Source organism: Oryctolagus cuniculus, chromosome 2, assembly GCF_964237555.1.
Source record: "Oryctolagus cuniculus chromosome 2, mOryCun1.1, whole genome shotgun sequence".
NCBI classification, from domain to species: Eukaryota; Metazoa; Chordata; class Mammalia; order Lagomorpha; family Leporidae; genus Oryctolagus; species Oryctolagus cuniculus.
In genome coordinates, this window is record NC_091433.1 from 70,136,309 (window position 1) to 70,162,842 (window position 26,534).

At 42.1% G+C, this 26,534-nt stretch overlaps 1 protein-coding gene across 1 annotated transcript; it reads right to left on the reverse strand.

Annotated features, from left to right (window-relative positions):
• Window positions 1-8,613: 8,613 nt before the first annotated feature.
• TRIML2 (tripartite motif family like 2) lies at window positions 8,614-26,161 on the reverse strand. The gene is given in 9 exon segments (XM_070069663.1): window positions 8,614-9,375; window positions 17,541-17,641; window positions 17,825-17,847; window positions 18,992-19,045; window positions 19,048-19,068; window positions 20,510-20,650; window positions 22,374-22,568; window positions 25,439-25,534; window positions 25,781-26,161. Coding segments are annotated over 9 exon segments (1,371 nt in total). The 5' UTR covers window positions 25,970-26,161; the 3' UTR covers window positions 8,614-8,824.
• Between the last annotated feature and the right edge of the window lie 373 nt (window positions 26,162-26,534).

Consider the following 26,534-nt stretch of genomic DNA (forward strand, 5'->3'; position numbering starts at 1 on the left):
AATGATTGCAAAGGCCGGGATTAGGCCAGGCCAAAGCCAAGAGCCAGGAACTTCAGTCCCAAGCACTTGGGCCATCCTCTGTTGCTTTTTCAGGCACATGAGCAGAGAGCTGGATCAGAAGTGGAGCAGCTTGAACACAAGCCAGCTCCCATATTGGATTCTGGCCCTGTAGGCAGAGGCTTTACACACTATGCCAAAATGCTGGCCCCTTGTAACACTTTGTAGAAGATTTCTCGAAATTGCAAGTCTATTTGTATCGTTGTTTAACATCTTGAGAGCACAGTGAATATTTTATTCATTTTACAGCATCAGGTCCATTCCTGGGTGGGGTGATAACTCCCAAAAGATAGGTCCATGCTCTAATTTGTGGAATCCACACATAAACAAGACCAGTGTCTGCAAATACTAATGGATAGAATAAAAATGGGAGAGAACGATCCAACATGGGAAGCGGGATGCACAGCAGACTCATAGAATGGCAGATGTCCTAAACAGCACTCTGGCCTCAGAGTCAGCCCTTAAGACATTCAGATCCGGTTGAAAAGCCCATGAGAGTATTTCAGGCATGGAAAGCCAAGACACGTTGCAAAAAAAAATTAAATGAAAGATCTCCATGAGTGAGATCCCAGCAGAAAGAAGGGGCCATCAAAGGAGGTACCTTTCTCTGAAGGAGGAGAGAACTTCCACTTTGACTATGACCTTGTCTAAATATGATCAGAGTCGGTGCACTCAAAAGGCTTCCATAGCCTTGGCAACTCATGACAAGAGCCTAGGGTGATTACTGATGCCATAAACAAGAGTGTCAATTTGTTAAGTCAACAACAGGAGTCACTGTGCACTTCTCATGTAGGATCTCTGTCCTTAATGTGCTATACATTGTGATTTAATGCTATAACTAGTACTCAAACAGTATTTTTCACTTTGTTTCTATGTGGGTGCAAACTGTTGAAATCTTTACTTAATGTATGCTAAACTGATATTCTGTATAAAAAGAGAATCGAAAATGAATCTTGATGTGAATGGAAGGGGAGAGGGAGTGGGAAAGGGGAGGGTTGCGGGTGGGAGGGAAGTTATTGGGGGGGGAGCCATTGTAATCCATAAGCTGTACTTTGGAAATTTATATTCATTAAATAAAAGTTAAAAAAAAATTTGTGGAATCCATGAATGTGATCTTATTTGGCAAAAGTGTCCTTACAGAAGTAGAGATGTTGATCTGGCTTATCTCGTGGTGCTAAATCCAGTACAAGTGTCCTTAGAGGACACACAAAGAGAAGAAAGAGAAGGCCATGTGAAGACAAAGCAGATACTGGAGGAAAGCAGTCACAGTAAGAACCCTGGAAGCCATCAGAATCTGGAAGAGGCCAATGTGGGTTCTTCTCAAGAGCCTTCCAAGGGAGCACAACCCCACCAACACCTTAATTTTTATTGTTTTAAGCCACTCAGTTTGTGGTCATCTATTTTGACAGGGCATTTTAATAGACTAACACAGTGCCTAATATACCATTTGATAATTTTCTACATGTATGACAATAGCTCCCACAGGTCTCCCACATGTGTGGCAGGGGCCCCAGTACTGGAGCCATTGTTGCTGGCTTTCGATTATTAGCAGGAAACTGGATTGGAAGTGGAGGAACTAGGACTTGAACTGGCACCCAGATATAGAATGTGAATGTCCCAAGAGGAAATTTAAGAACATCTGCATACAGCTGGCGCTGTGCTGTAGCAGGTAAAGCCACTGCCTACAGCGCCGGCATTCCATATGGACGCCGGTTCAAGTACCAACTGCTCCACTTCCCATCCAGCTCTCTGGTATGGCTGGAAAGCAGTTGACGGATGGCCCAAATGCTTGGGCCCCTGCACCTGTGTGGGAGACCCAGAAGAAGCTCCTGGCTCCTGGCTTTGGTTCAGCCCAAGCTTCAGCTGTTGCAGTCATTTGGGGAGTGAACCAGTGGATGGAAGAACTCTCTGTCTCTCCCTCTCTCTGCCTATAACTCTACCTCCCAAATAAATTAAAAAAAAAAAATTAGTTCTATCTATTTTTTCCTTTCAGGTACCCTTCTGTGAATCTTTTGCCATTTATTCTAATTTGGGCTAGCCAGTGTTGTCACTTTCAGGATTTTCTCTTTCTCCACCATTTTGTTCATTTCATTGCTTCTCTCCTTTTCTGTTTTCAGGAGACACGTTTGGGAAAGCTTAATGGTAAAGGATCCTGATAAAATTTTTCGGGACTTTTAGAGAAGTCTATTTCATTAAGCTTCTATCATACTGAAAGAACAAAAACAATTCTGAGAGTTCCCTGGACAAAATTGTACTTCAGAGCTGCTTGTTGATGTCACATGTAAAATAATTAAACACCTGGCATATGGTTATCATTTAATAAATATTTATTGTCTTGTTCAAGGCCCTTTAACGTCCAAGGCCCTTAACATAATGGGACTTACATTCCAAAGAGCTAAGGCCAATAAGTTAAATGAAAAATCTTGATTCCAATAATTATCCATGCTATAAAGAAAGCAATACAGGCAGAAGGTAAGAGAACAAGAGAGCTGGGATTAAATGGAATGTTCCAGGAAGACCTGACTTTGTCGAGGTTGGCCAATGGCAAGAGGCGAGGCAAACAGTTAGGAGACTACTGCCATAGTCTAAGTGAAAGAAGAAGAGAGCTTGGACTAATATGGGAGGAGTGAAGAGAGGAGGAAGGCAGTTTGGATTGGGACACAAAGAGTTGACAGTGCTTGCTGATGAACTGAACATAGAATGGGAGCAAAATAGTCAATGGTGACTCCAGAGTAAGTCAGATCAAAGTAAAAATTTTTTTTAATATTTTCTTTATTTATTTGAGAGGTAAAGTTACAGACAGTGAGAGGGAGAGACAGAGAGAGAGGTCTTCCATCTGTTGGTTCATTCCCCAAATGCCTGCACCGGCCGGAGCTGTGCCAATCCGAAGCCAGGAGCTGGGAGCTTCTTCCGGATCTCTCATGCGGGTGCAGGGGCCCAAGGACTTGAGCCATCTTCTGGGGCTTTCCCAGGCCACAGCAGAGAAATGGATTGGAAGAGGAGCAGCCGGGACTACAACCGGCGGCCATATGGAATGACAGCACCACAGGTGGAGGATTAACCTACTGCGCCATGGTGCCAGCCCCAAACTAAAATCTTGAAACTGATACAATGCATGAGATGCCCACAAGGCTTGGCACATCTAGGAATCTAGTTGACTCTGATTGAGACTATGGAAAGATACAGAAGGGTTTGAGAAAGGAATAATATGGCCTTAAAAATCGATTCTTGAGAGTTGGCACTGTGGTATAGTGGGTAAAACCACTGCCTGTGGTGCCACCATCCCATATAGGTGCTGATTCAAGATCCAGCTGCTCTACTTCTGTCTGGCTTCTGGCTTCAGATCAGCCCACCTGTGGCCATTGTGGCCATGTAAGGAGTGAACCAGCAGATGGAAGACCTCTTTCACTATATATATATAATATATAAATATATATTCATATATAAATATATAAATATTTATTTATATAAATAAATATACACACACATATATATAAATGTATACACACACACACACACACACACACACATATATATATACACACACACACACAGAGGAGAGGCAGAGAGAGAGAGGTCCTCCATCTGCTGGTTCACTCCCCAGAAGGCCACAACGGCTGGAGCTGCGCCGATCCAAAGCCAGGAGCCAGGAGCTTCCTCTGGGTCTCCCACATGGGTGCAGGGGCCCAAGGACCTAGGCCATCTTCCAATGCTCTCCCAGGCCATAGCAGAGAGCTGGATCGGAAGAGGAGCAGCCGGGACTGCAACCGGCGCCCATATGGGATAACTGGCGCTTCAGGCCAGGGCGTTAACCCACTGCGCCACACCGTCGGCCCCTAAATTAATAAATCTTAAAACAAACAAACAAAAAGCCCTGAGGCTGGTGCTGTGGCATAGCGGGTAAAGCTGCTGCCTACAGTGCAAGCAACCCACGTGGGCACTGGTTGAAGTCTCAGCTGCTCCACTTCCAATCCAGCTCTCTGTCATGGCTGGGAAAGCGGTGGAAGATGGCCCATTCCTTGGGCCCCTGCACCTGCATGGGAGACCCAGAAGAAACTCCTGGCTCCTGGCTTCAGATCAGCCAAGTTCCATTGTTGCAGCCATTTGGGGAGTGAACCAGTGGATCAAAGACACACTCTCTCTTTGCCTCTGCCTCTCTATAATTCTGCCTTTAAAATAAACAAATAAATCTTTAAAAAAGAGAGAGAAAAAAAGTCCTTTATTAAAGGGATGGTTTTGTTTATAATGGGTTTAAGGAGACTTAATTGCAGGCAAGAAGGGAGGCTAATGTAAAAACTGAGAAGTATGAACAAGCCTACATTGAAGAAATAGGTTTTCAATTTTTATAAGCAACCCATCACTAAAATTCCACATGAATTCAATACCCATGAAACAAATTACTCTATGAACGGATACAACTTGAGTGGGAGAACACATTCTTAGTGGATATCCATCCATCTCTTTTATAAGTATTTGCTAAGCAGCTTCCATCTAAAAGAGGTGAAGTTGGCAGGCGCCGTGGCTCAATAGGCTAATCCTCCGCCTTGCGGCACCGGCACACCGGGTTCTAGTCGCGGTCAGGGCGCCAGATTCTGTCCTGGTTGCCCCTCTTCCAGGCCAGCTCTCTGCTGTGGCCAGGGAGTGCAGTGGAGGATGGTCCAAGTGCTTGGGCCATGCACCCCATGGGAGACCAGGATAAGTACCTGGCTCTTGCCTTTGGATCAGCGCAATGCGCTGGCCGCGGCGGCCATTGGAGGGTGAACCAACGGCAAAAGGAAGACCTTTCTCTCTGTCTCTGAGTTTGAGGACTCAGACACGGAAACCAGTAGCAGTGAAACATCAGATGATGATGCCTGGAAGTAGACAGAGAAATGCTTACTGTCATTTCTGACTCAGCAAACTCGGCTTGTGTGTTTAGGGAGTGTACAGGAGAAATCATTCTTTTCCTTTCCTTATATTTCTATTGAATTCTTCATGCACAAGGGAAATAATTGTAACCCAAAGAGAAAGCGATTGGCTTGTTTAGCTTTTGTTGTTGTTCTTCCATGTTATCTGCTTAATAGAAAGAAGTTTGTGTGGAGGAAAGATATTTAAAGTATATGTGTACACACACCCAGTGTACATGGGGCGATGCACAGGTGGGAGCTGGCAGTGCAGAGATGCAGAGGAGACACTGGTGTGCAGCAACAGCTTCTACTACCAGCCCTGGGGTACGTACCCCTGTGCTCAAGCAATCATTGTCAATGACAAAGTAACTATTGAAGTTATAATTGTATTAAATTAGTGCTAATAATTTGGATATTTTATTTTATTTTTGGCTGCTCGGGTAACTTTAGCCCTTAACCAAGCATATGTGGTTTTTTGTTTTTTCTTTTTGGGTACAGCTGTAAAATATTTGGATATAGGAAATGTGTTATTCTTGCAGCCTTGATATTCAGGGTGGATTGTAAAATATAAATTTTTGTGAGATTTCAAAGATTAAGATTATTTTGATAACATTATTGACAGATTTAAAAGATGTGATTATCACAGGTCTGTTGAGGGGGAAAACTACTGCATAAAATAACTAACTTGGAATAAATATTTTGCATTGGTAAAAAAAAAAAAAAAAAAAAAAAGAAAGGTCTTCCATCTGCTGGTTCACTCCACAAATGGCTGCAACAGCCGAAGCCAGGCCAATCTGAAGCCAGGAGCCAGGAGCTTCTTCCTGGTATCCGACGTGGGCGAAGGTTGATTTATTTATTTGAAAGTCAGAGTTACACAGAGAGAGAAGGAGAGGCAGAGAGAGAGAGAGAGAGAGATTTTCCATATGCTGGCTCAGTCCCCAACTGGCCACAACAGCAGATGCTGTGCTGAAGCCAGGAGCCAGGAGCTTCTTCCCGGTCTCCCAAGCGAGTGCAGGGGCCTAAGGACTTGGGCCATCTTTTGCTACTTTCCCAGGTCATAGCAGAAAGCTGGATCAGAAGTGGAGCAGCTAGGACTCAAACTGGTGCCCATATGGGATGCCGGTGCTGCAGGCAGCAGCTTTACCCGCTGTGCCACAGCGCTGGCCCCTAGCCTATAATTTGTAATAGTTAGATATGGAGACAGGCATACTTTAAATTTAAATATTAATCATGTGGACATTTCATTGTTATCTCCTTTTTTTGTATGATTGAATCATCATTATCTTTTCCTTAGAATGTTAAAATGAGGTTTACAAGCCATTGCTCTGGAGCCGGCATTGTGGCATAGTGAGTAAAGCTGCTACTTTTGGTGCCAGCACGGCATATGGATGCCAGTTCCTTGCTAATGCGCCTGGGAAAGCAGCAGAGAATGGTCCAAGTGCTTGGGCCCCTGCACCCACATGGGAGACTGGGAAGTAGCTCCTGGCTTCTGGCTTTGACCTGGCCCAGTCCAGGCCATTGTGACCATCTGGGGAATGAACCAGCAGATGGATGATCTCTCTTACTCTTTCTCTCTGTAACTCTGCCTTTCAAATAAATAAATCTTCAAAAAAAAAAAAAAGATTCATTGCTTTGAATTCTTAATTTCAAAGTTGCAAATAATTATTTCATTTCCAACTTACTCATCTGACCTAACCCCCTTCTCAAAAATCAGGGACGCTAGCAATTCAGTGTGAAGACACACAATGACTTTCCCAAGTTTGCACCTTTATCCAAAAAAAAAAACCCAAGAAAAATCATGCAAATTATGCACATGTCTTTTTTTTTTTTTTTTGACAGAGTTAAACAGTGAGAGAGAGAGACAGAGAGAAAGGTCTTCCTTCCCTTGGTTCACCGGATCTACACCGATCCGAAGCCAGGAGCCAGGTGCTTCTCCTGGTCTCCCATGGGGTGCAGAGCCCAAGCACTTGGGCCATCCTCCACTGCACTCCCAGGCCACAGCAGAGAGCTGGACTGGAAGAGGAGCAAACAGGACAGAATCCGGCGCCCCAACCGGGACTAGAACCTGGGGTGCTGGTGCCGCAGGCGGAGGATTAAGGGTTTTTTTTTTAAAAGGTATGTTTGAATGCCACATACACAGAAGGAGATTGAGAGAGAGAGAAAGGAACAAGCATGGGTGGGAGGAGAGAGGAAATACCTTTCATTTGCTATTCACTCCCCAAATGGCTGCAACAGCCTGAGCTCAGCCAATCCAAAGGCAGGAGACAGGAGCTTCTTCTGGATCTCCAATGTGGGTACAGGGGCCCAAGCACTTGGGCCATCTTCTGTTGCTTTCCCAGACACATTAGCAGGGAGCTGGATCAGAACTGGAACAGCTAGGACTGGAACCAGTGCTGATTTGGGATGCTGGCATTGCAGGTGGCGGCTTCACCTGCTACACCGTGATGCCAGCCCCAAGATAAAGCATTTCTCAGTCAATCACCAAACAGAAGAAAGAGAGCTAATACATCATCACAATATTACTTATATCTTTAGAAGCCTTGTACTTTTGGGTTCCTTTTAACAGATCTAATTTTCCTTGTCAGAGAAGCAAAAATACCTAAAAATATTCACATTTACTGCAATACCTACCTGCTATCTAGATAAAATATACAGGCAATTTAAGTTATCATTTTCTATTTAGAATGATAAATATTAGGAAATCTTGGCACTATCAGTAAAATTATGCCTTAATGTCAATAACAGGATGTCTCCAACAAGGTACCATGAGGGTATACTCAAAGCTAAGGTCCTGCTTTCAATCCTAATTATACCTCATTCTGCAAGTGTTTTCAGAAATATATCTAGTTCTTAATCTAGTCTTTTTTTTTTAAATATTTATTTATTTTATTTCAAAGTCAGATTTACAGAGAGAAGAGAGGCACACAGAGAGAGAGAGAGAGAGAGAGAAGTCTTCCATCCAATGGTTCACTCCCCAATTAGCTGCCATGGCCGGAGCTGTGCCAATCTGGAGCCAGGAGCCTCTTCCAGGTCTCCCACGCAGGTGCAGGTGCCCAAGGACTTGGGCCATCTTGTATTGCTTTCCCAGGCCATAGCAGAGAGTTAGATAGGAAGTAGAGCAGCTGGGACTAGAACTAGCGCCCATATGGGATGCCGGTACTGCAGGCGGTGGCTTTATCTGCTATGGCACAGTGCCAGCCCCCTTAATCTAGTCTTTTTTTTTTTTTTTTTAAACTTTTTTTTTTTTTTTGACAGGCAGAGTGGACAGTGAGAGAGAGAGAAAGATCTTCTTTTTCTGTTAGTTCACCCCCCAGTGGCTGCTGCGGCCGGCTTACCGCGCTGATCCGAAGCCAGGAGCCAGGTGCTTCTCCTGCTCTCCCATGCGGGTGCAGGTGCAGGGCCCAAGCACTTGGGCCATCCTCCACTGCCTTCCCAGGCCACAGCAGAGAGCTGGACTGGAAGAGGAACAACCGGGACAGAATTTGGTGCCCCGACCGGGACTAGAACCCGCTGTGCCGGCGTCGCAGGTAGAGGATTAGCCTATTGAGCGGCGGCGCCGGCCTAATCTAGTCTTAAATACTCTAGAATATGTGCTTCTGTAATTTCTCAATCCTATATGCATATGCATTTCAAGTTCTAATTAAGCACATTATCTTTCAGTTACTATCATTCAGGATTCAACTTACATGCAACCTCTCCCACTAAACATACGTTGAAAATCTCATCAGTGCAAGGGCTCTACTAAAGTGGATTCCAATTCACATTAATCTTTTATTGGATTACTTTATGTAAATTATCTCACAACATCTTGTTCTTAACCTTCTAGTCTCTTGTGGTTTTGGTTCACACATAAAGGAAGATTAAGGGCTCACAGTAACATTTCAAGAAGGAATATGAGGAGGGCAGACAGTGAGAGAGTCTAAATCCATGCCTGCATTTGGAATGCAAAGAGAAAATATAGGTTTAAGAGCTCCTTGGAGGGTGAGATAAGAGAAATTATAAATGAGGGATCTCTCTGTCACATTGTAGAATGATATCTGCCCATACTTGCAGTCTAGGAAAACTCCAACTTTGAGTATTTGCTTTCTCAAGGAGACTTTTTTTAAAGGGGGAAAGACCCAGAAGGTGTAATTAGTCCCCGTCTTGGCTCCCATGAGTAAGACTCTATCCCCAGGAGCACTGGGCGTGTTGTCCTTCGTTTGTATTGAGTCTCTACATACACCCAGTTGCCACTTTGTTGCCTTTTCCACATCTACCTCCCAGTAGTGCCTCCCTGAGGTGAAGCATTCTACACATAGCACTGTGGCACCAAAGTCAAACCTCCCCAAGTTGCCAGGTGCATCCTGCTGGATATTGCCACATCTCACACTTCTCAGATCCTCAGATAAAATGAGGCAAGGATGCGCTGTTTCAGGATCCAAAGTTATGTTTCCTGTAGGGAGAGGGAGATTGAGTTAACCTAGGAGTTCCTAATTGCCAATTCCAGTGACATGGTTTCTAACATGCAGTGGCCTCCAGGGAGTGGGCACAAGGCTCAGGCATAGATAAAAGATGGGCAGTTCTGGCATATGGGAAAATGAACCTCTAAGCTTTACTTCAATAAATGGACATCATGAAAAAGAAGTCAGTAAGACAATGGAAAGAGACACTCGTACCTGAGGAAGAAAAAGTAAATCAAGAATAATGGATAAATGGGAGGTTTACAAGTAACTTCCACCCAAAGGCTACAAAATTGTCCGGATAACCAGTCCCACAAAATATCACCTGAAAAAAAAAATCTTAAAGAGATAGTACTTGGCTCTTCCCTAAGACTTAATCAATCTACCTATCTTAAATCTTCCCAGAACGTGACATCAATTCCCAGAAATTGCTGATTAAGTAATATGAAGTATACAGCAAAAATTCATGGAAGATGGAATTGAAGACAAGTTTCCTTTTGTCCAAAATTTTGTTTAAATCCATGCATCTAAGTAATCTTCAACAAATTCATAGAAAGTGTAAATTATAGGGGCTGGCACTGTAGTGTGGCAGGAAAAGCCGCTGCCTGCAGTGTCAGCATCCCATATGGGTGACGGTTCAAGACCCGGCTGCTCCACTTCGGATCCAGCTCTCTCCTGTGGCCTGGGAAAGCAGTACAAGATGGCTCAAGTCCTTGGGCATCTGCACACGCATGGGAGACCTGGAAAAAAAGCTCCTGGCTCCTGACTTTGGTTCAGCACAGCTCCGGCCATGGCAGCCATCTGTGGAGTGAACCAGTGGATGGAAGACCTCCCTCTCTCCCTCTCTGTGCCTCTGCCTCTCTCTAACTCTGCCTTTCAGGTAAATAAATAAATCTTTAAAAGAAAAAAAAGAAAATCAAGCCAAGAACACGAGAGCTCAGTCTGATTCCTTATACCTGAAATGACACTGAACTGGCTTTTTTCATATCTTTTTCCCTAGGTGACTTGACCTTGTTCACTTAAATATATTTTCTTAAGTCCATGACTTATTCCTTAAACAAATTGCCAAATATGATTTGGACATAACACGGGAATTCCAATAATACCTCCATGATGGAACTCCAATCCTATCTCTCTGCAGTCAATACTTTTCAGTGAATAGCAGCCTTCTGGCTCTAGGTGACTAAGACATAAATTTAGGGTAGTCCTTTTTTTTATTACTTTTACTAACATCCAGTCCAGCAGCAGGTTCTTTTAAGTTCTATTACTTAACTTCAGTAAGTGAAACTGACTTAAATCTCTGGACTGGCAGCTCAATTCACATTATTAGAATGATCTCAAAGACCACATGCCTTGAACTTCAAATTTCAGATTGTCCCAGATTCTTATTTTTTTCATAAAGACTGGCAGAAATAAATGCAGACTTTCTCTAAAAAAAAATTCTTCTTCATTCCTGGCCTCAATGAATTTCTAAAAATAATATGACAATAAAGGGGAAATGTATTATCAAAAATCATTAAGCACACACCTACTAAGAAAACTGCTAGTGAATGACTCTGGCAAAAATAAACCTGTAGGGAGCTTCAGATACTGGAATCATCAGGCATGGACTCTAAGGGAACTTTGCCATGAAGAAAAAAGAAAATCTTAGAAGTGTCTAAAGGATACAGGAAATTAAAAGGAAAGACTATACAGATTTGATAAAGAATAAAACAGAAAATCCAGATATCAAAACCAAAATGGATTAAGTTAAAATTACCAGTGGGTGATTACAAGGAATAAAAGTTAAAGACTGATGTCCCTCATGAACATAAATGTGAAAATTCCCAACAGAATATTAGCATACTGATTACAGTAACATATAAAATGGGCAAAACATCATTTTTCAAGGCCGGTTCAATATGTAAAAATCAACCAATATAGTTTACCATGTTAATAGGAGAAAAAAAATGAACATGTTGAGGCCAGTGCTGTGGCGTAGCAAGTAAGGCTGCTGCCTGCAGTGCCAGAGTCCTGTATGGGTGCTGATTCGAGTCCCAGCTGTTCCACTTCTGATCCAGCTCCCTGCTAATATCCCTAGCAAAACAGCGGAACATAGTCCAAATTCTTGGGCCCCTGCACCCATATGGGAGACCTGGAAGAAGCTCCTGGCTTTGGATTGACCCAGTTCTGGCCATTGCAGCTATTTGGGGAGTGAACCAGCAGATGGAAGAGTCTCTCTCTCTCTCTCCTTCTCTGTAACTCTGCCTTTCAAATAAGTAAATAAATCTTTTCTTTTCTTTTTTTTTTTTTTTTAAAGAACACGTCGGGCCAGCGTTGTGGCGCAGCAGGTTAACACCCTGGCCTGCAGTGCCGGCATCTCATATGGGTACTGGTTCAAGACCCAGCTGTTCCACTTCTGATCCAGCTCTCTGCCATGGCCTGGGAAAGCAGTAGAAGATGGCCCAGCCTTGGGCCATGAACCCACGTAGGAGACCCGGAAGAAGCTCCTGGCTCCTGGCTTAGGATTGGCGCAGCTCTGGCCATTGTGGCCATCTGGGGAGTGAACCATGGGATAGCAGACCTCTCTCTCTGTCTTTCTCTCTCTCTCGCTCTCCTCTCTCTGTGTAACACTGTCTTTCAGTAAATAAATAAACCTCTAAAAAGAAAAAAAGAACATGTCAAGAGATACAAAAAAAGCTCTTGATGATTTTGGATGTTTTAGAAGGACTTAATTTTTATTAATTTGAAAGGCAGAGTGACAGAGAAGGAGAAAAGGAGACAGAGAAAACGATAGAGATCTTCCATTCCATCCACTGGTTCACTCCATAAATGGCTGCAAAAACCAGGTTTGGGCCTAGCCAAAGGCAGGAACTACATCCTGGTCTCCAATGTGGGTGGCACTTGGCAACCTTTGCCCCCTTCCCATACAGTAGCAGGAAGCTGGATCAGTAGAAGAGCAGCAGACCTGAAATGGAGCTCTGAAATGCAATGGGAGCAACACAAGCAGCAGCTTAACTGGCTGAGCCAAAACATGGCCTCTCGATAACTATCATTCACTTGATTATTCATGAATGACAAAAATGTTGAGCAAAGTAGAACAAAGGAACTCCCTCAAGAGAATGAATGGCAACTACAAAAACCTACAGTTAGGGGGCTAGCATTGTGGTGTGGTGGGTTAAGCTGCAGCCTACATAGTCGACATCCCATATGGGTGCTGGTTCGAGTCCGGGCTGCTCCACTTACAATCCAGCTCCCTGCTAACGCTCTGGGAAAGCAGCAGAGGATGGCCCAAGTGCTTGGAACCTGTACTTATGTGGGAGACTTGGAAGAGACTCCTGGCTCCTGGCTCCTGGCTGCCCAGCCCTAGTTGTTGCAGCCATTTGAGGAGTGAATCAGTATTAGGAAGATCTCTTTCTCTCCCTCTCTGAGTTTCCCTCTCTCTCTGTAACTCTGCCTTTCTTTCTTTAACTTTTTTAAAGATTTATTTATTTATTTGAAAGTCAGAGTTACACAGAGAGAGAAGGAGAGGCAGAGAGAGAGAGAGAGAGAGAGAGGTCTTCCATCCGCTGGTTCACTCCCCAACTGGCCACAATGGTCAGAGCTGTGCTGATCCAAAGCCAGGAGCCAGGAGTTTCTTCCAGGTCTTCCCATGTGGGTACAAGAGCTCAAGGACTTGAGCCATCTTGTACTGCTTTCCCAGGCCACAGCAGAGAGCTGGATCGGAAGTGGAGCAGCTGAGTCTTGAACCGGTGCCCATATGGGATGCCGGCACTGCAGGCTGTGGCTTAACCCGCTACACCACAGCCTCGGCCCCAACTCTGCCTTTCAAATAAATAAATCTAAGGGGGAAAAAAAAACCTACAGCTAAGAGAAAACTTCAAGTTGAAACATGTAATTGCTTTCAGATGAATATATTACAAGCTGAAGCCAGTACAAAAGGCAAAAAAAAAAAAAATACAGAAAAGGCTTACATATTGAAAAGGAAGAAATGAAATGTTTATGCTCACAGGTAACATTACAATATAAGTAGAAAATCACTGAGACTCTATCCATCTATACAAACTACAATACCTAATGAGTGAGTTTAATGTAGTTAGAGGATTCAGAATATATAGTATTAATTTCTACATATTCATAATAAATTATAAATAAATAAAATGTAAATATAAATTAAAAACTGATATTTAGAAACATTTATAAGAGTTCTAGAAAACAAAATACTTTGGTCTCAGTCTCATAAGATACACATAATATTTGTATGCTGTAAACTGGGGCAGGTGTTGTGGTGCAGCATGCTAAGGTGCCATCTGGTAATGTCTAAATCCTGCATTGGAGTGCCTGGTTCAAGTTCCTGCTATTCCACTTCTGATCCAGTTTACTGCTAATGTGCCTAGGGGACAGCATATGATGGTCCAAATACTTGTGTTCCTGCTACCCAAGTGGGAGAACTGGTTGGAGTTCCTGGCTCCTGCCTTCAGCCTGTTGTAGCCCTGGCCGTGGCAGGCATTTGGGGTTATGAACCAGAGGATGGAAGATTTCTGTTTCCCTCTCTCTTGGAAACTCTGCCTTTCAATGAATAAAAATAAATAAATCATTTTTTAAAAGTACAAAATACTAATGAGAGAAATCAAAGTCCTAGATAATTTATATTCTTGTACAAGAAGATTCAATATTATCAAGATGTCAATTCTCTCGAAATTGGTCTATAGATGCAATGTACTACCTATCAAAATCTAAAGTATTCTTATTTTGAAGCAGTCAACAAAGCAAATTTTTTTTTTTTTTTTTGACAGGCAGAGTGGACAGTGAGAGAGAGAGAGACAGAGAAAGGTCTTCCTTTGCCATTGGTTCACCTTCCAATGGCCACCGCGGCTGGCACACCGCACTGATCCAAAGGCAGGAGCCAGGTGTTTCTCCTGGTCTCCCATGGGGTGCAGGGCCCAAGCACTTGGGCCATCATCCACTGCACTCCTGGGCCACAGCAGAGAGCTGGCCTGGAAGAGGGGCAACCAGGACTAGAACCCGGTGTGCCAGTGCTGCAAGGCGGAGGATTAGCCTATTGAGCCGCGGCAGCGGCCAACAAAGCAATTTTGAAACTTACATAAAAAAGCAAAGAATTTAGAATATCTAAAACTATTTTGAAAAAGAAAATTTAGAGAACTCACAACATCTTCTTTCAAGACTTTCTATTTAGTTATCAATCAAGCCAGTATTGTATTGGCAAAGGGATAGACTCAACGATTAATAGGACTGTTAAAGTCCATAAATAGGCCTGCTCATATATGCCAATTGATTCCCAACAAAGGTGTCAAGTAAAATCAATCAAGGAAGGATAGTGTTTCAACAAGTGGCTCTGGAACAACTGGCTTCTCATTTGCCAAAAAAATAAAAAATAAAAAGGTACAAAATGTTTGTACCATTTCATGAAACATATGCAAATATCATCTCCAAATGGATCATAGACTTAAATGTAAAACTTAAAAACTTTACAAGGCCTACAAGAACATCTTTTTTTAAGGAAAGCAAATAAACTTCAAATAGGAAACAAAAATGAACCACAAATTATAAAAGAAAAAAATTGATAGTTAAACTTCACCAAAATGTAAAGCTTTTACTCTTCAAAAGACATGGTTAGATGGAGATCCAAGATGGCTGCATAACAGGATACCCATACTAACTTAAGATACTTGGGATATGAAAAAAACAAAGAAAGGACTACACTTAGGGGTCTGACTGCCATGTGATCCAGTAATCCCCCCACTGGGTATATACTCAAAAGACTTGAACACACATTCACAGACACACACATAAAGACTTGAATACAGTGTACCGAAGAGACGCCTGTACCACCATATTTATAGCAGCACCTTTCATAATAGCCAAAATTTGGAACCAACCAAGGTGTCCATCATTACATGAATGGATATAGAAAATGTGGTGTATGCACACAATGGAATATTATTCAGCTATAAAAAAGAATGAAATTCTACCATTTGCAGCCAAATGGATGCAACTAGAGGACATGATGTTGAATAAAATAAACCAGACACAGAAAGACAAATAAGACAAATATCACATGTTCTCCCATATACGTGGGAACTGAAATTTAAAAAACAAACAGAAAGAAAGCAAGATGAAAGGAATGTCTGTATGTATCAGTATTGCTGCAAGTGTAATTTTGTAAAACTTTACTACTATAGTTTCAATGATCTATGAGTACTTTAAAGTTAACTGCATATGGGTAAAATGGACATTTTTCCATTCAATTATTGTTTATAGTCAGTCTATATTCCCACTAAACTAGAATCATATATTCCCACTAAACTAGGATTTTTTTTTGACTTGTTAAACTTCTTATTCTGTGAAGTATTAAGCATTTTTACAGTAATGTAAATTTAAAATATGTTATCTTAAAAACTAACTAAAAAGGGGAGGGTGGCTAGCGTTGTGGCACAGCAAGTAAAGCCCCTGCCTGTAGTGCGGGCATCCCATATGGGTGTCAGTTTGTGTCCCAGCTGCTCCTCTTCCAGTCTACCTCTCTGCTATAGCCTGGGAAAGCAGAAGATGGCCCAAGTCCTTGGGCCCCTGCGCCCGTGTGGGAGACCCAGAAGGAGCTGCTGGCTCCTGGCTTTGAATTGGCTCAGCTCCGGCTATTGCAGCCAACTGGGGAGTGAACCAGCAGATGCAAGATTCTATCTCTCTCTGCCTCTGCCTCTCTCTCTCTCTGTCTTCTAAATAAATAAATATTTAAAAAAAAAAAAAACTAAAGAAAAAAGAAGGCGAAAAGGAAGAAGGGTGGGGTAGGGAGGGAGAGAGGAAGAGGATATCATTATGTTCTTAGAATTATATCTACAAATCACATTGAATCCATTAAAAGCTAAATAAAATTAAAATAAAATAAAAAAAAAATAAAGACATGGCTAGGAAAATGAGAATACAAACCAGATTGGGAGAAAATATTTGGAAAACACATGTATGATAAATGATTGCTAAACAAAATATCTAAAGAAATTCCAAAATTTGATAAGAAAATGAACAATTCAATTTCATACATGGGTAAAAAATAGAAACAGATGAAAATATGGTAAACATTGTTAGCCATTACAGAAATACAAATTTTAAAAAATGAGACACCCTTACACATCTATTAGTTTGGATCTAATAAAACAAAGTACCCAGTGCCAAAGAGGATGTTGAGACATGTATTAGCAGTGGGAATGCAAAATGGCACAGGAAATTTGGAAAACAATTCAGAAATCCCACTCTTGAATAGTCAACCAAGTAACATGAAGCTATGTCCACACAAGAATCTGTATGTAAAATTCAAAGCAAAAAGCTGCAAACAACAAAGTGTCCATGGAATTGCAAAAGACTAAATCAGGGTATATTCCTCATAGAATGCTACCAACAATAAAAATGAGCAAACTACTGACACATTGATAACTTGGATGTGTCAACATTGTATTTTGCTAAGAGCTCGAGGATTCAGAAGGCCACAACCACATGACTTCATTGAGAAAATATTCTGGAAAAAGCAGAACTACAGGAACAGAAGACAAAGTCTTTGTCATATGTGTTGACATTTTCCCCGCAGGAAGTTTTACGTTTTTAAGTCAAAGAATCTTCCTGCAATTATGTTTCAGGGTTGGGAAAGTTGTCAAAATTTTTTAGTAGGAAAAGCTTTTGACATAGGATCATATAGTTATTTTCTTGTTCACTGTCTGATGCACATAACTCTTTTTTTATTTAAGATTTTATTTATTTTATTTGAGAGGTAGAGTTACAGACAGTGAGAGGGAGAGAGGTCTTTCATCTGCTGGTTCACTCCCCAAATGACCTCAACTGCCGGAGCTGTACCAATCCAAAGCCAGGAGCCAGGCGCTTCTTCCCAGTCTCCCACGTGGGTGCAGGGGCCCAGGCACTTGGGCCATCCTCCACTGCACTCCCAGGCCACAGCAGAGAGCTGGATTGGAAGTGGAGCATCCAGGACCAGAAACTGGCACCAATATGAGATTCCAGCGCTGCAAGCAGAGGATGAACCTACTGCGCCACGGCACTGGCCCTCTTTCTAAATCTTTAAGCTATCACAGCTTAGTTTTATTTATGGTGGGATGGTCAGTTGATTCCTAGCTATAAAAAGAAAGTTGCCTGTAATCATGGATATGCGTCAACTTACGTTGGAATGCTCTTAGCATTTTGCTCATTCCTTTGATTTGGCACAAATTCATTTCTGTGATATGAGCGGGCTCCAGACACTGAAGCAGTAGTGCCTCACTCCTGTAAAGAAAGGAGCATCTCAATTGTCTGCACGGACACCAGTCCCCTTCCCACAGATAGATCTCATTACATTCTGTCACTACACAGGACCTCTCTCTCCCTTCCCCAACATTCCCACCCTTGTGTGCTCAACTCACCCTACTCTCTGATTCTGACCCAACTGTTCACAAAATGAGTACTCACCTTTCCAGAAAGTGTCTTGCATCCTAAGGGGAAAAAGAGACTAGGTCACTACAGGATATTTGAACCAAGTTTGTTTTTTTCCCCCCAGAGCCAAGCCCATGAAAATATCTTCTTTTGCAGTCATTAGCTCAATGTCCATGTAATTTTTTGAGTCTAGGGGCCCGTGCCATGGTGCAGTAGGTTAATCCTCCACCTGTGATGCCGGCATCCCATATGGGTACCGGTTCTAGTCTCAGCTGCTCCTCTTCCAATCCAGCTATCTGCTGTGGCCCGGGAGTGCAGTGAAGGATGGCCCAAGTGCTTGGGCCCCTGCACCCACATGGGAGACCAGGAGAAGCACCTGGCTCCTGGCTTTGGGTCAGCACAGCTCCGGCCGTTGCAGCCATTTGGGGAGTGAACCAACGGAAGGAAGACCTTTCTCTCTGTCTCTCCCTCTCACTGTAACTCTAGTTCTCAAATAAATACATAAAATCTTTAAAAAAAATTTATTCGGTCTCATGGTGGCAATTTTCAGACACCAATTTTTTTTTAAAGATTTATTTATTTATTTGAAAGGCAGTTATACAGAGAGAAAAGGAGAGGGAGAGAGAGAGAGAGAGAGAGAGAGAGACTGTGCCAATCTGAAGCCAGGAGCCAGGAGCATCTTCCAGGTCGCCAATGCAGGTGCGGGGGCCCAAGGAATTGGGCCATCTTCTACTGCTTTCTCAGGCCACAGCAGAGGGATCAGAAGTGGAGCAGCTGGGACTCCAACCAGCACCCATATGGGATGCTGGCACTGCAGGTGGCAGCTCTACCTGCTACACCACAGGACTGGACCCTCAGATAACAATTTTTAACATGGAGTCAGAACCTTTCAAATGGTACCCCTCTATTTGCTTTCTATGCTGGTAATGGCACAGTCTGAGCAGGTAAGAGGATCCTTTAGGCTGGGAGGTAGTTGGATACAGGTCAGAAATAATAATGGAGATACACCTGCTTACATTGTCTTAGATTTAGCTCTAGAACAGAGATTGCAAATTAATGCACTCACGTTATAAACATTGACGTGGCAGAGGGAAATGGATTGGATTTTAAAAAAGTAATTATTTACTTTCTGAAATAATACGTTCGTATACAAAATTGAAAATATACACTATTTAGTCTGTTTCGGCTACTCTAACAAAATGCCAGAGACTGAGTAATTTACACGCAACAGAAATGTATTTCTTACAACTCTGGAGACTAGAAATTTCAAAATCAACACACTGGTAGGTTTGATGTGTGGTGAAGTCTCATAGATTGACTTCTATGTTGGGAAGGATAATGGGTTTTCCTTAGGTCTTTTTATAGGGGCACTAATTAAATTCATGATGTCTCTACTGAGGACTCAAAAGCTTTCCAAAGGCCTATGTCCTAAAACTATCGCTTTTTGGGTGGACAATTTCCAATATATGTTTTTTGGTTTTTGGGTTTTTTTTTTTTGGTGAGGGGGTGGAGACACAAACATTCAGACCACAGTAAATGCTACACAAATAAATCTCACTTTGTTTTGCGGTGTTACTGGTGATTGATGGTATATGTCATATATTTTTTGGCTAGAGAAAGTATGTGAAAGCTTTATTTTTAATTAATTAAAGATTTATTCTATTGACTTGAAGGCCGAGTAACAGAAAGAGAGGGAGGGACAGAGAAAGCGATCTTCCGTCCTCTGGTTCACTCCCTCATTGGCTGCAAAGGCCAGGGCTGAGACAGGGTGAAGCTAGGAACCTGGAACCTCATCTGGATCTCCCATATGTGTGGCAGCTGCCAAGCACTTGGGCCACCTTCCACTGCTTTTCCCAGGCCACTAGCAGTGAGCTGGATGAGAAGTAGAACCTGGGACGTGAACTGGTGCCCATACAGCATGCTGACATAGCAGATGGTGGCTTTACCTGCTACAGACACAACAGTGGCCCCCACCTGTCTCTACTTTTACTTTTTAATTGCAATAGTTTTTTAACATTGCACCATACATCTGTGCATGTTAGCAAGCACATATGTATATACATATATGCTTATTCTCTATAAGCCAAACAAAAAGCATTTCTGCATCTTTTCTCATCTAATGAGATATCTTAAAGATATTATTTTCTGTGTTTGTAGAATATAACGTTGAGGGGCCAGCATTGTGGCACAGTGAGTTGAAACACATGTGATCTCTGGTTCAAGTCCTGGCTGCTCCACGTCTGGTCCAGCTCCCAGCTAATGTACCTGGGAAAGCAACAGAAGATGGCTCAAGTCCTTGAGACCCTGCACCCACATGGAAGACCCAGATGGAATTCTGGGCTCCTGTGTTCAGCCTGGCCATTGAAGTCATTTGGAGAGTGAGCCAGCAGATGGAAGATCTTTCTCTCTCTCTTTCTCTCTGTGACTTTATCTTTCAAATAAAGAAAAAACAAACTTTAATATATATATGTATAAATATATATATATAAGCATTGAATGGATATGTCATAATTTGACCATTGACCCTGAGGAGGTACATCTCAGTTCAAACTTACTCTCAATAATTTTACAATGAGAATTCATCTCACATAACAACTCATAATTTTATGACAATTCAGAATGTTTATGGCACCTGGTAAACAGCTGCAAAGACTTCATGCATGGCTGCAGATCACTGACACTGAGTGCTACCCACTTCTCTCTTCCTGTCCAGAGCCTTACCTGGAGCAGTGCAAAGGCTGCCTCCCCGCATTTCTTTTCGAGCTCCGTGGTGACGCTCTGGAGCTTGCTGATCTGCTCGGAAACCCTGGCTTCACTCTCCTTCAGCTTGTTCATGTTCTCTCTCCCCAGATCATTCAGTCTCTGCAAAAGTGTTTTTATTACTGTCCCAACAACTGTTAGCATCCTATTCTCCAATTCTAATTCAACCATGTCTTTGAAAATCTGTTGTTCTGCCTGCCACTCAGAAATGGACGTAATTAAGGCCATGCTGCCTTACACTGTCAAGCAGGACAGCTCAGTAGAAATGCATTTCTTCGATACCTGATATATTTTAAGTCAAGAGGGATGAGTGCACATGTAGTCTAATTACTCAGATTAACATGCACCTAAAGCACATCCCATTTTTTTGTTTTGAAAGTTTCCTATTGCCTTCAGTAAATTACAGTTAAAATGTAAATAATTTAAGTTAAAAGTAAATTATGTCAATTAGTTACTAAGAAGAATAATTAGGCCACAGATAACTGTTTCCTCTTTATCCTTTCAAATACATTCTACCTAGTTAGATATGCAATGGTAATATTATTTAAGGCAAAAAAAACCAAAATACCCATAAACAATGGCATATTATACCCTGTCACTCATCAGAAAACTTGCTTTTTTTTAAAGAGTGTTCAGTTTCCTATTCATATCCAACAAGCCATGGTGCACTTTTACATGTTGAAAAGTATCCCATATTATGTATATAATACAATTTATTTTGTGAGTCTCATATCAATAATGTGGGTTCTATTTTTTTATATTTTAAAAATCTTTATTTGGGAGGCAGGGAGTCAGAGAAAGAGAGAAACAGAGAGAGAGAGAGCTCTAAAACCTATTAGCTTATTCTCAAAATACCCAATGGCCAGGGCTAGGCTGAGGCTGAAACCAGGAACTCAATCCAGGTCTCCCATATGGATGTCACTAACCCAATTACTTCAGCCATCGCAACTGCCTCCTGGAGTCTGCATTAGCAACAAACTGGAGACAAGAGACATGGTGGGACTCAAACCCATGCACTCTGATAGGGGAGGCAAGTGTCTTAATCAACATCTTAACTGCTAGGTTAAATGCTGTAGTTTGTGCCATAGAAGTAAAAATACCTACTGTTTTTCAACTGCCTAAATATGCAAGATACTATTTAATGAGGTTTATGTCTTATTATCTCTCTCTTTTTCTTTTGCAAGATTTATTTATTTGAGAGGTAGAGTTACAGACAGTGAAAGGGAGAGACAAAAAATTCTTCCACCCAGTGGTTCACTCCCCAAATGCCTGCCACGGCCGGAGCTAGGCAGATCCGAAGCCAGGAGCCAGGAACTTCTGGATCTCCCACGTGAATGCAGGAGCCCAAGCACTTGGGTCATCTTCCACTGCATTCCCAGGCCACAGCAGAGAGCTGGATCGGAAGAGGATCAACAGCGACGCCACCGGCGCCGCAAGTGGAGAATTAACCCACTGCACCGCTGCACCACTGCACCTCACAACAACATCATGAATTAGAGACCAATGTTATTTTCATCTGACCACTGAAGAAACTGAGTCAGGGTTAGCAACAGATCCATAAAAATCAGAACCTAGATAAGAGCCCCATCAGCTTGGCTTCAAAGATCAAATATTAAACCATGGCATATACTGAAATCCAGGTTTACAGTGTCGCCTCATCCATGTGTCTTCTTATGTGTGTGTAAGGATAAACACATAGAAACTGAATTGCTAGAGGGTTATATACAGTCATTGAACACATCTACAATTGTCACTGGATGTCATATTCTGGAATTGGCATAACATTTATTTCTTCTTCTCTTTCTCAAATATTACAACATCTCACCTGTAACATTTCCTGGGACTTTTCCTCTAACTCTGTGCCAAACCTGGTCAGTTGATTCAGACTGGCTTCTCTCAAGTTGGAGTCCAACATGTGTGCTTCCAGCCTCCGAGAGTTCAGATCATTTTCTTCACTCCACAACTGGAATCTTGTCCTGTATTCAGACTCAATCATCCCTTTAAAATTCTGCTCCTCTTCCTTCCTCATAGATACAGATATGATAGATTTCAGGTTAAATATAACAGATTGACCACAAATATATTTTATCTTCCTTATCTAACCCCCAAACAAAGAAAATATAAAGTACAGGGGAAGAAACATATCCAAAGAAAAAAAGAAATTTTCTTCAAGATCAGCCAAGACATCAACATAATCTTAAAATATAAAATGCAGCTAAAAGAGTTCATTAATTTAGAAAAGCTAAAAAAATTACAATCACTATGACCAAGGAAGAGGAGATCAGGAAATCAGATATTAGTGCCACCTGGGATTTGCTTTGGATAGGGGTGTGAGAAAAAAAATAGTCAAGGATGGAAGACACAAAGACTTTTTTGACCAAACAAATGGAAGACAGAGTTGCTAAACTGTCATAGAAAAACAATGGAAAGGCTAGATTTCAGAGATAAGGAGGTATATCAGGACCTCAGTTCTGGATATGACTGAATTTGATTAACCCATTAGATATCCTGGGAGAGATGCCAACCAGGAATTTGGACATAAAAGTTCCATTTGGAAGTCTGGGTTACAGAAGATAATATATTTGGAAGTAGTCATTTAATTTATTATTATTGACTTACATATTTATTTATGAAAGACAGTTACAGAGAAAGAGAGAGATCTTCTATCCACTGTTCACTCCACAGATGATTGCAACAGCTGGGGTAGGTGAGGCTGAAGCCAAGAGCCTAGAACTCTATCTTGTCTCCCATGTGGATGGCTGGGGCCCAAGGATTTGGGCCATCTTCTACTGTTCCCCAGGCACATTAGCAGGGAGCTGGAATGGAAGTGGAGCAGCCAGGACTTCAACCAGCACCCATGTGAGATGTCAGTGTCAGAGGCAGCTGAATCCACTGAACTACAAATGCTGGCCCCTGGGAAAAGTTATTTTAGAGATGATATTTAATCTCATGATATAATCAAACTTATCAGGACTCTGACCACTTCTTACCACCTCTGCTACTACCAGATTGTCATCACCTGATCCCCATTACCGCAACAGACCCTTTCCAGGTCTCTCCTCCTTTAGCTTCAGCCTCTAAAGTCTATTTTTACTTTGGCACCTGGAATATTATCATGAAATGGAAGAGAAATCACATCACTCTATTCAAAACCTGCCAGAGGTTACCTTATGTCATTTAAAGTTAACTGCATTATACACTGGGACCTTTTTCTTTTGATCCATCCTTTACAATCTCCACTTTATTCACACAGCTCCAGGCAGGTGCACTTGACTCTTCTGAAGGCCTCTGTTTTTGTCTTTCCCTCAGCCTCTTCAAGACAATACATCCCTCAGTCCCTCACCTCTCTGAGCCTTTTCAAATGCAATTTTCTGAATACAACGACCAGAACACTTTATTAAAAATGTATCCATGGGGGCTGGTGCTGTGGCACAGTGGGTTAAAATTCTGGCCTGCAGCGCTGGCATCCCATATGGGCGCTGGGTCAAGTCCCAGCTGCTTCACTTCCCATCTAGCTCTCTGCTGTGGCCTGGGGAAGCAGTAGAAGATGGCCCAAGTCTTTGGGCCCCTGCACCCATGTGGGAGACCTGGAAGAAGCTCCTGGCTCCTGTTTTCAGATTAGCTCAGCTCTGGCTGTTGCTGTCATTTGGGGAGTGAACCAGAGCATGAAAGACCTCTCTCTCTTTCTGGCTCTACCTCTCTCTGTAACTCTGTCTTTCAAATAAATAAAATAAATCTTTAAAAAAATAATGTAAAATGTATCTATCATTTACATTCCTGATTTTAGAAAAATTATAGCATTTACCATGTAAAATACTATATTCAACTGATTTTGTTTATGTTCTCTAGAATGTAAGTTCCCTAAGTTCAGAACTCTTTTTCCCCCCTATGGCTGAGCCTCCAGCACCTTACATTGGCTCTGACCAGTAGTAGGATTTCAATATTTGTTGAATGAATGGTGCTTGGAAAAATATGGAAATGGATTGAGCAATTTTTATACAGTTAGGTGATTCTCTTCCTCCCCTGTCCTCAGCTAGACATTTATTTGTTGTAACAACCAAAAAAAAAAAGACACAGAATCTGGAACATCTGGGATGGATTAGGGTTAACTATGAAGACTTGGTTTAAAATCAGAAATACATAACAGATAGTGAGTCCTCAATTTGGTAGCATTTGTCAAATTGCCCTTTAAAGGGTTTCACAACTTATATGGCTACCAGTATGACACTAGACATTTGTTCTCCTATCTTATTGTTATAAACTGCTATTAATCTTTTTGATCCTTGCCAATAAGGGTTGAAAATGCAACCTCATCAACAGATTAATACAGTTAATTTGTATGTATCTTATCACTAGCAAAGTTCATAATCTTTTGATATGTCTAAAAGATACTTGCAGCGGTCACCACTTGTGATGCTAACATCTGATATTGGAGTGATGATTTGAGGCCTGCTGCTCCACATCTGATCCAGCTCCCTGCTAATGCACCTGGGAAGGCAGGGGAAGATGGCCCAAGTACTTGGACCCCTACTACCCACATAGGAGACCTGTATGAATTCCTGGCTCCTGGTTTTGGCCATCCCAGTCCAGGTTGTGGCAGTCATTTGGGGCAAGAATCAATAGAAGAAAGACCTCTGTCTCTGTGTCACTTTGCCTTTCCAATAAAATAAATCTTATTTGTACTTTCTTACTTATTGTACTTTCTTATCTGTAAACTCTCATTTTTCATCTTTTCATTGAACTTGTAAGTCTTTTCCTTATTGACTTAGGAGCTCTTCATACATAAAGCTATTAGCAGTTTTCACTCCTATGCATTTTTGACTTTGTTTACATCATTTACTACCCAACATTATTAACAAATTTTCTCCTAGGATCAAGACAAGCACTGACCTGAATCATCACCATTCTTTCTTGCTCATCAGCCAATATACTTTTAGCTACTTCAAGTTTCTCCTTCAATGCGTTTAACATTTCGTGCATTAACTTCTGTAGAGAAACAGATCATAGAATGGTAGATAAGTTAATGGCTTTAGGAGAGTTGGATTCCTCACTTTAGACAACTGAATGGTCAGGAATACTGATTATATGGTATTTTGGCCTTGAAATTTAAGGTTCAGCTAACTATGGTGTTTGTCTGGCATTCTGTAATAAACATCTGGAGGGTCAGAATGTCTGCCCAATTAATCAGTCTATCAGAGTTGGCCAAGAGTGCTGATTTTCAGGGAAGCTTACCCTGTAATACTCGGCAGCCTCTTTTACTCCATAAACCACGTGATGCTTGTGCTCCGGGGACTGGAAGCATTTGCTGCAAAGTGTGATTTGGTCATCATCGCAGAAGAGCTGTAGTGCTTCCAGGTGAGCCTCACAAGAAGCACTGTCGGCGGTGCTGTTCCGTACCTGGGGACTGAGCCTTCTGGACATGCCGGTTGCTGTTCCTTGTGGATGATTGGACTGTTTCTGATGTGAAATACTCCCCTGCACTCTGCAAAGGAAAAGACTGTCAGGCTGCCTTCATGTTTTGGGGCCCGTACACTTGGCACCCTCTGGGTACATAGTCAGACATCAAAGACCCAAGGAAATAGTCCCCACAGACAGCAGCTCTGGATTCCTCAAGTCAAAAAACAGTTGGCAGCCACGTGCTTGGAGAAGGAAAGAAGGTTATGCCAGTGTTGTAAGATTACAGGGGTTCCCTCAAATTTTCTGACAATCTTAAGCAATAAGGATGAAAATTAGTAACAAACAACAACATAGCACACTACTTCCTGGTTAGTCATTTAGGGGGAAGAAAAGTACTCAACAGAAGACACACTGTTAAGCATTGGGTGGACTAGGGACTAGGAAGAGATAAAACTATGCAATTGTTGTGCAAGCAAGGCAGAAATTCAAGGTAGCCCTCATTTTACCAGCTTTAAAGGAAAGTGAGAAAAATCAGAGTATCTTTGAGTGCCTCCTTAAAAGAGAGGTGCCTTGGTGTCAAATTAAAGGA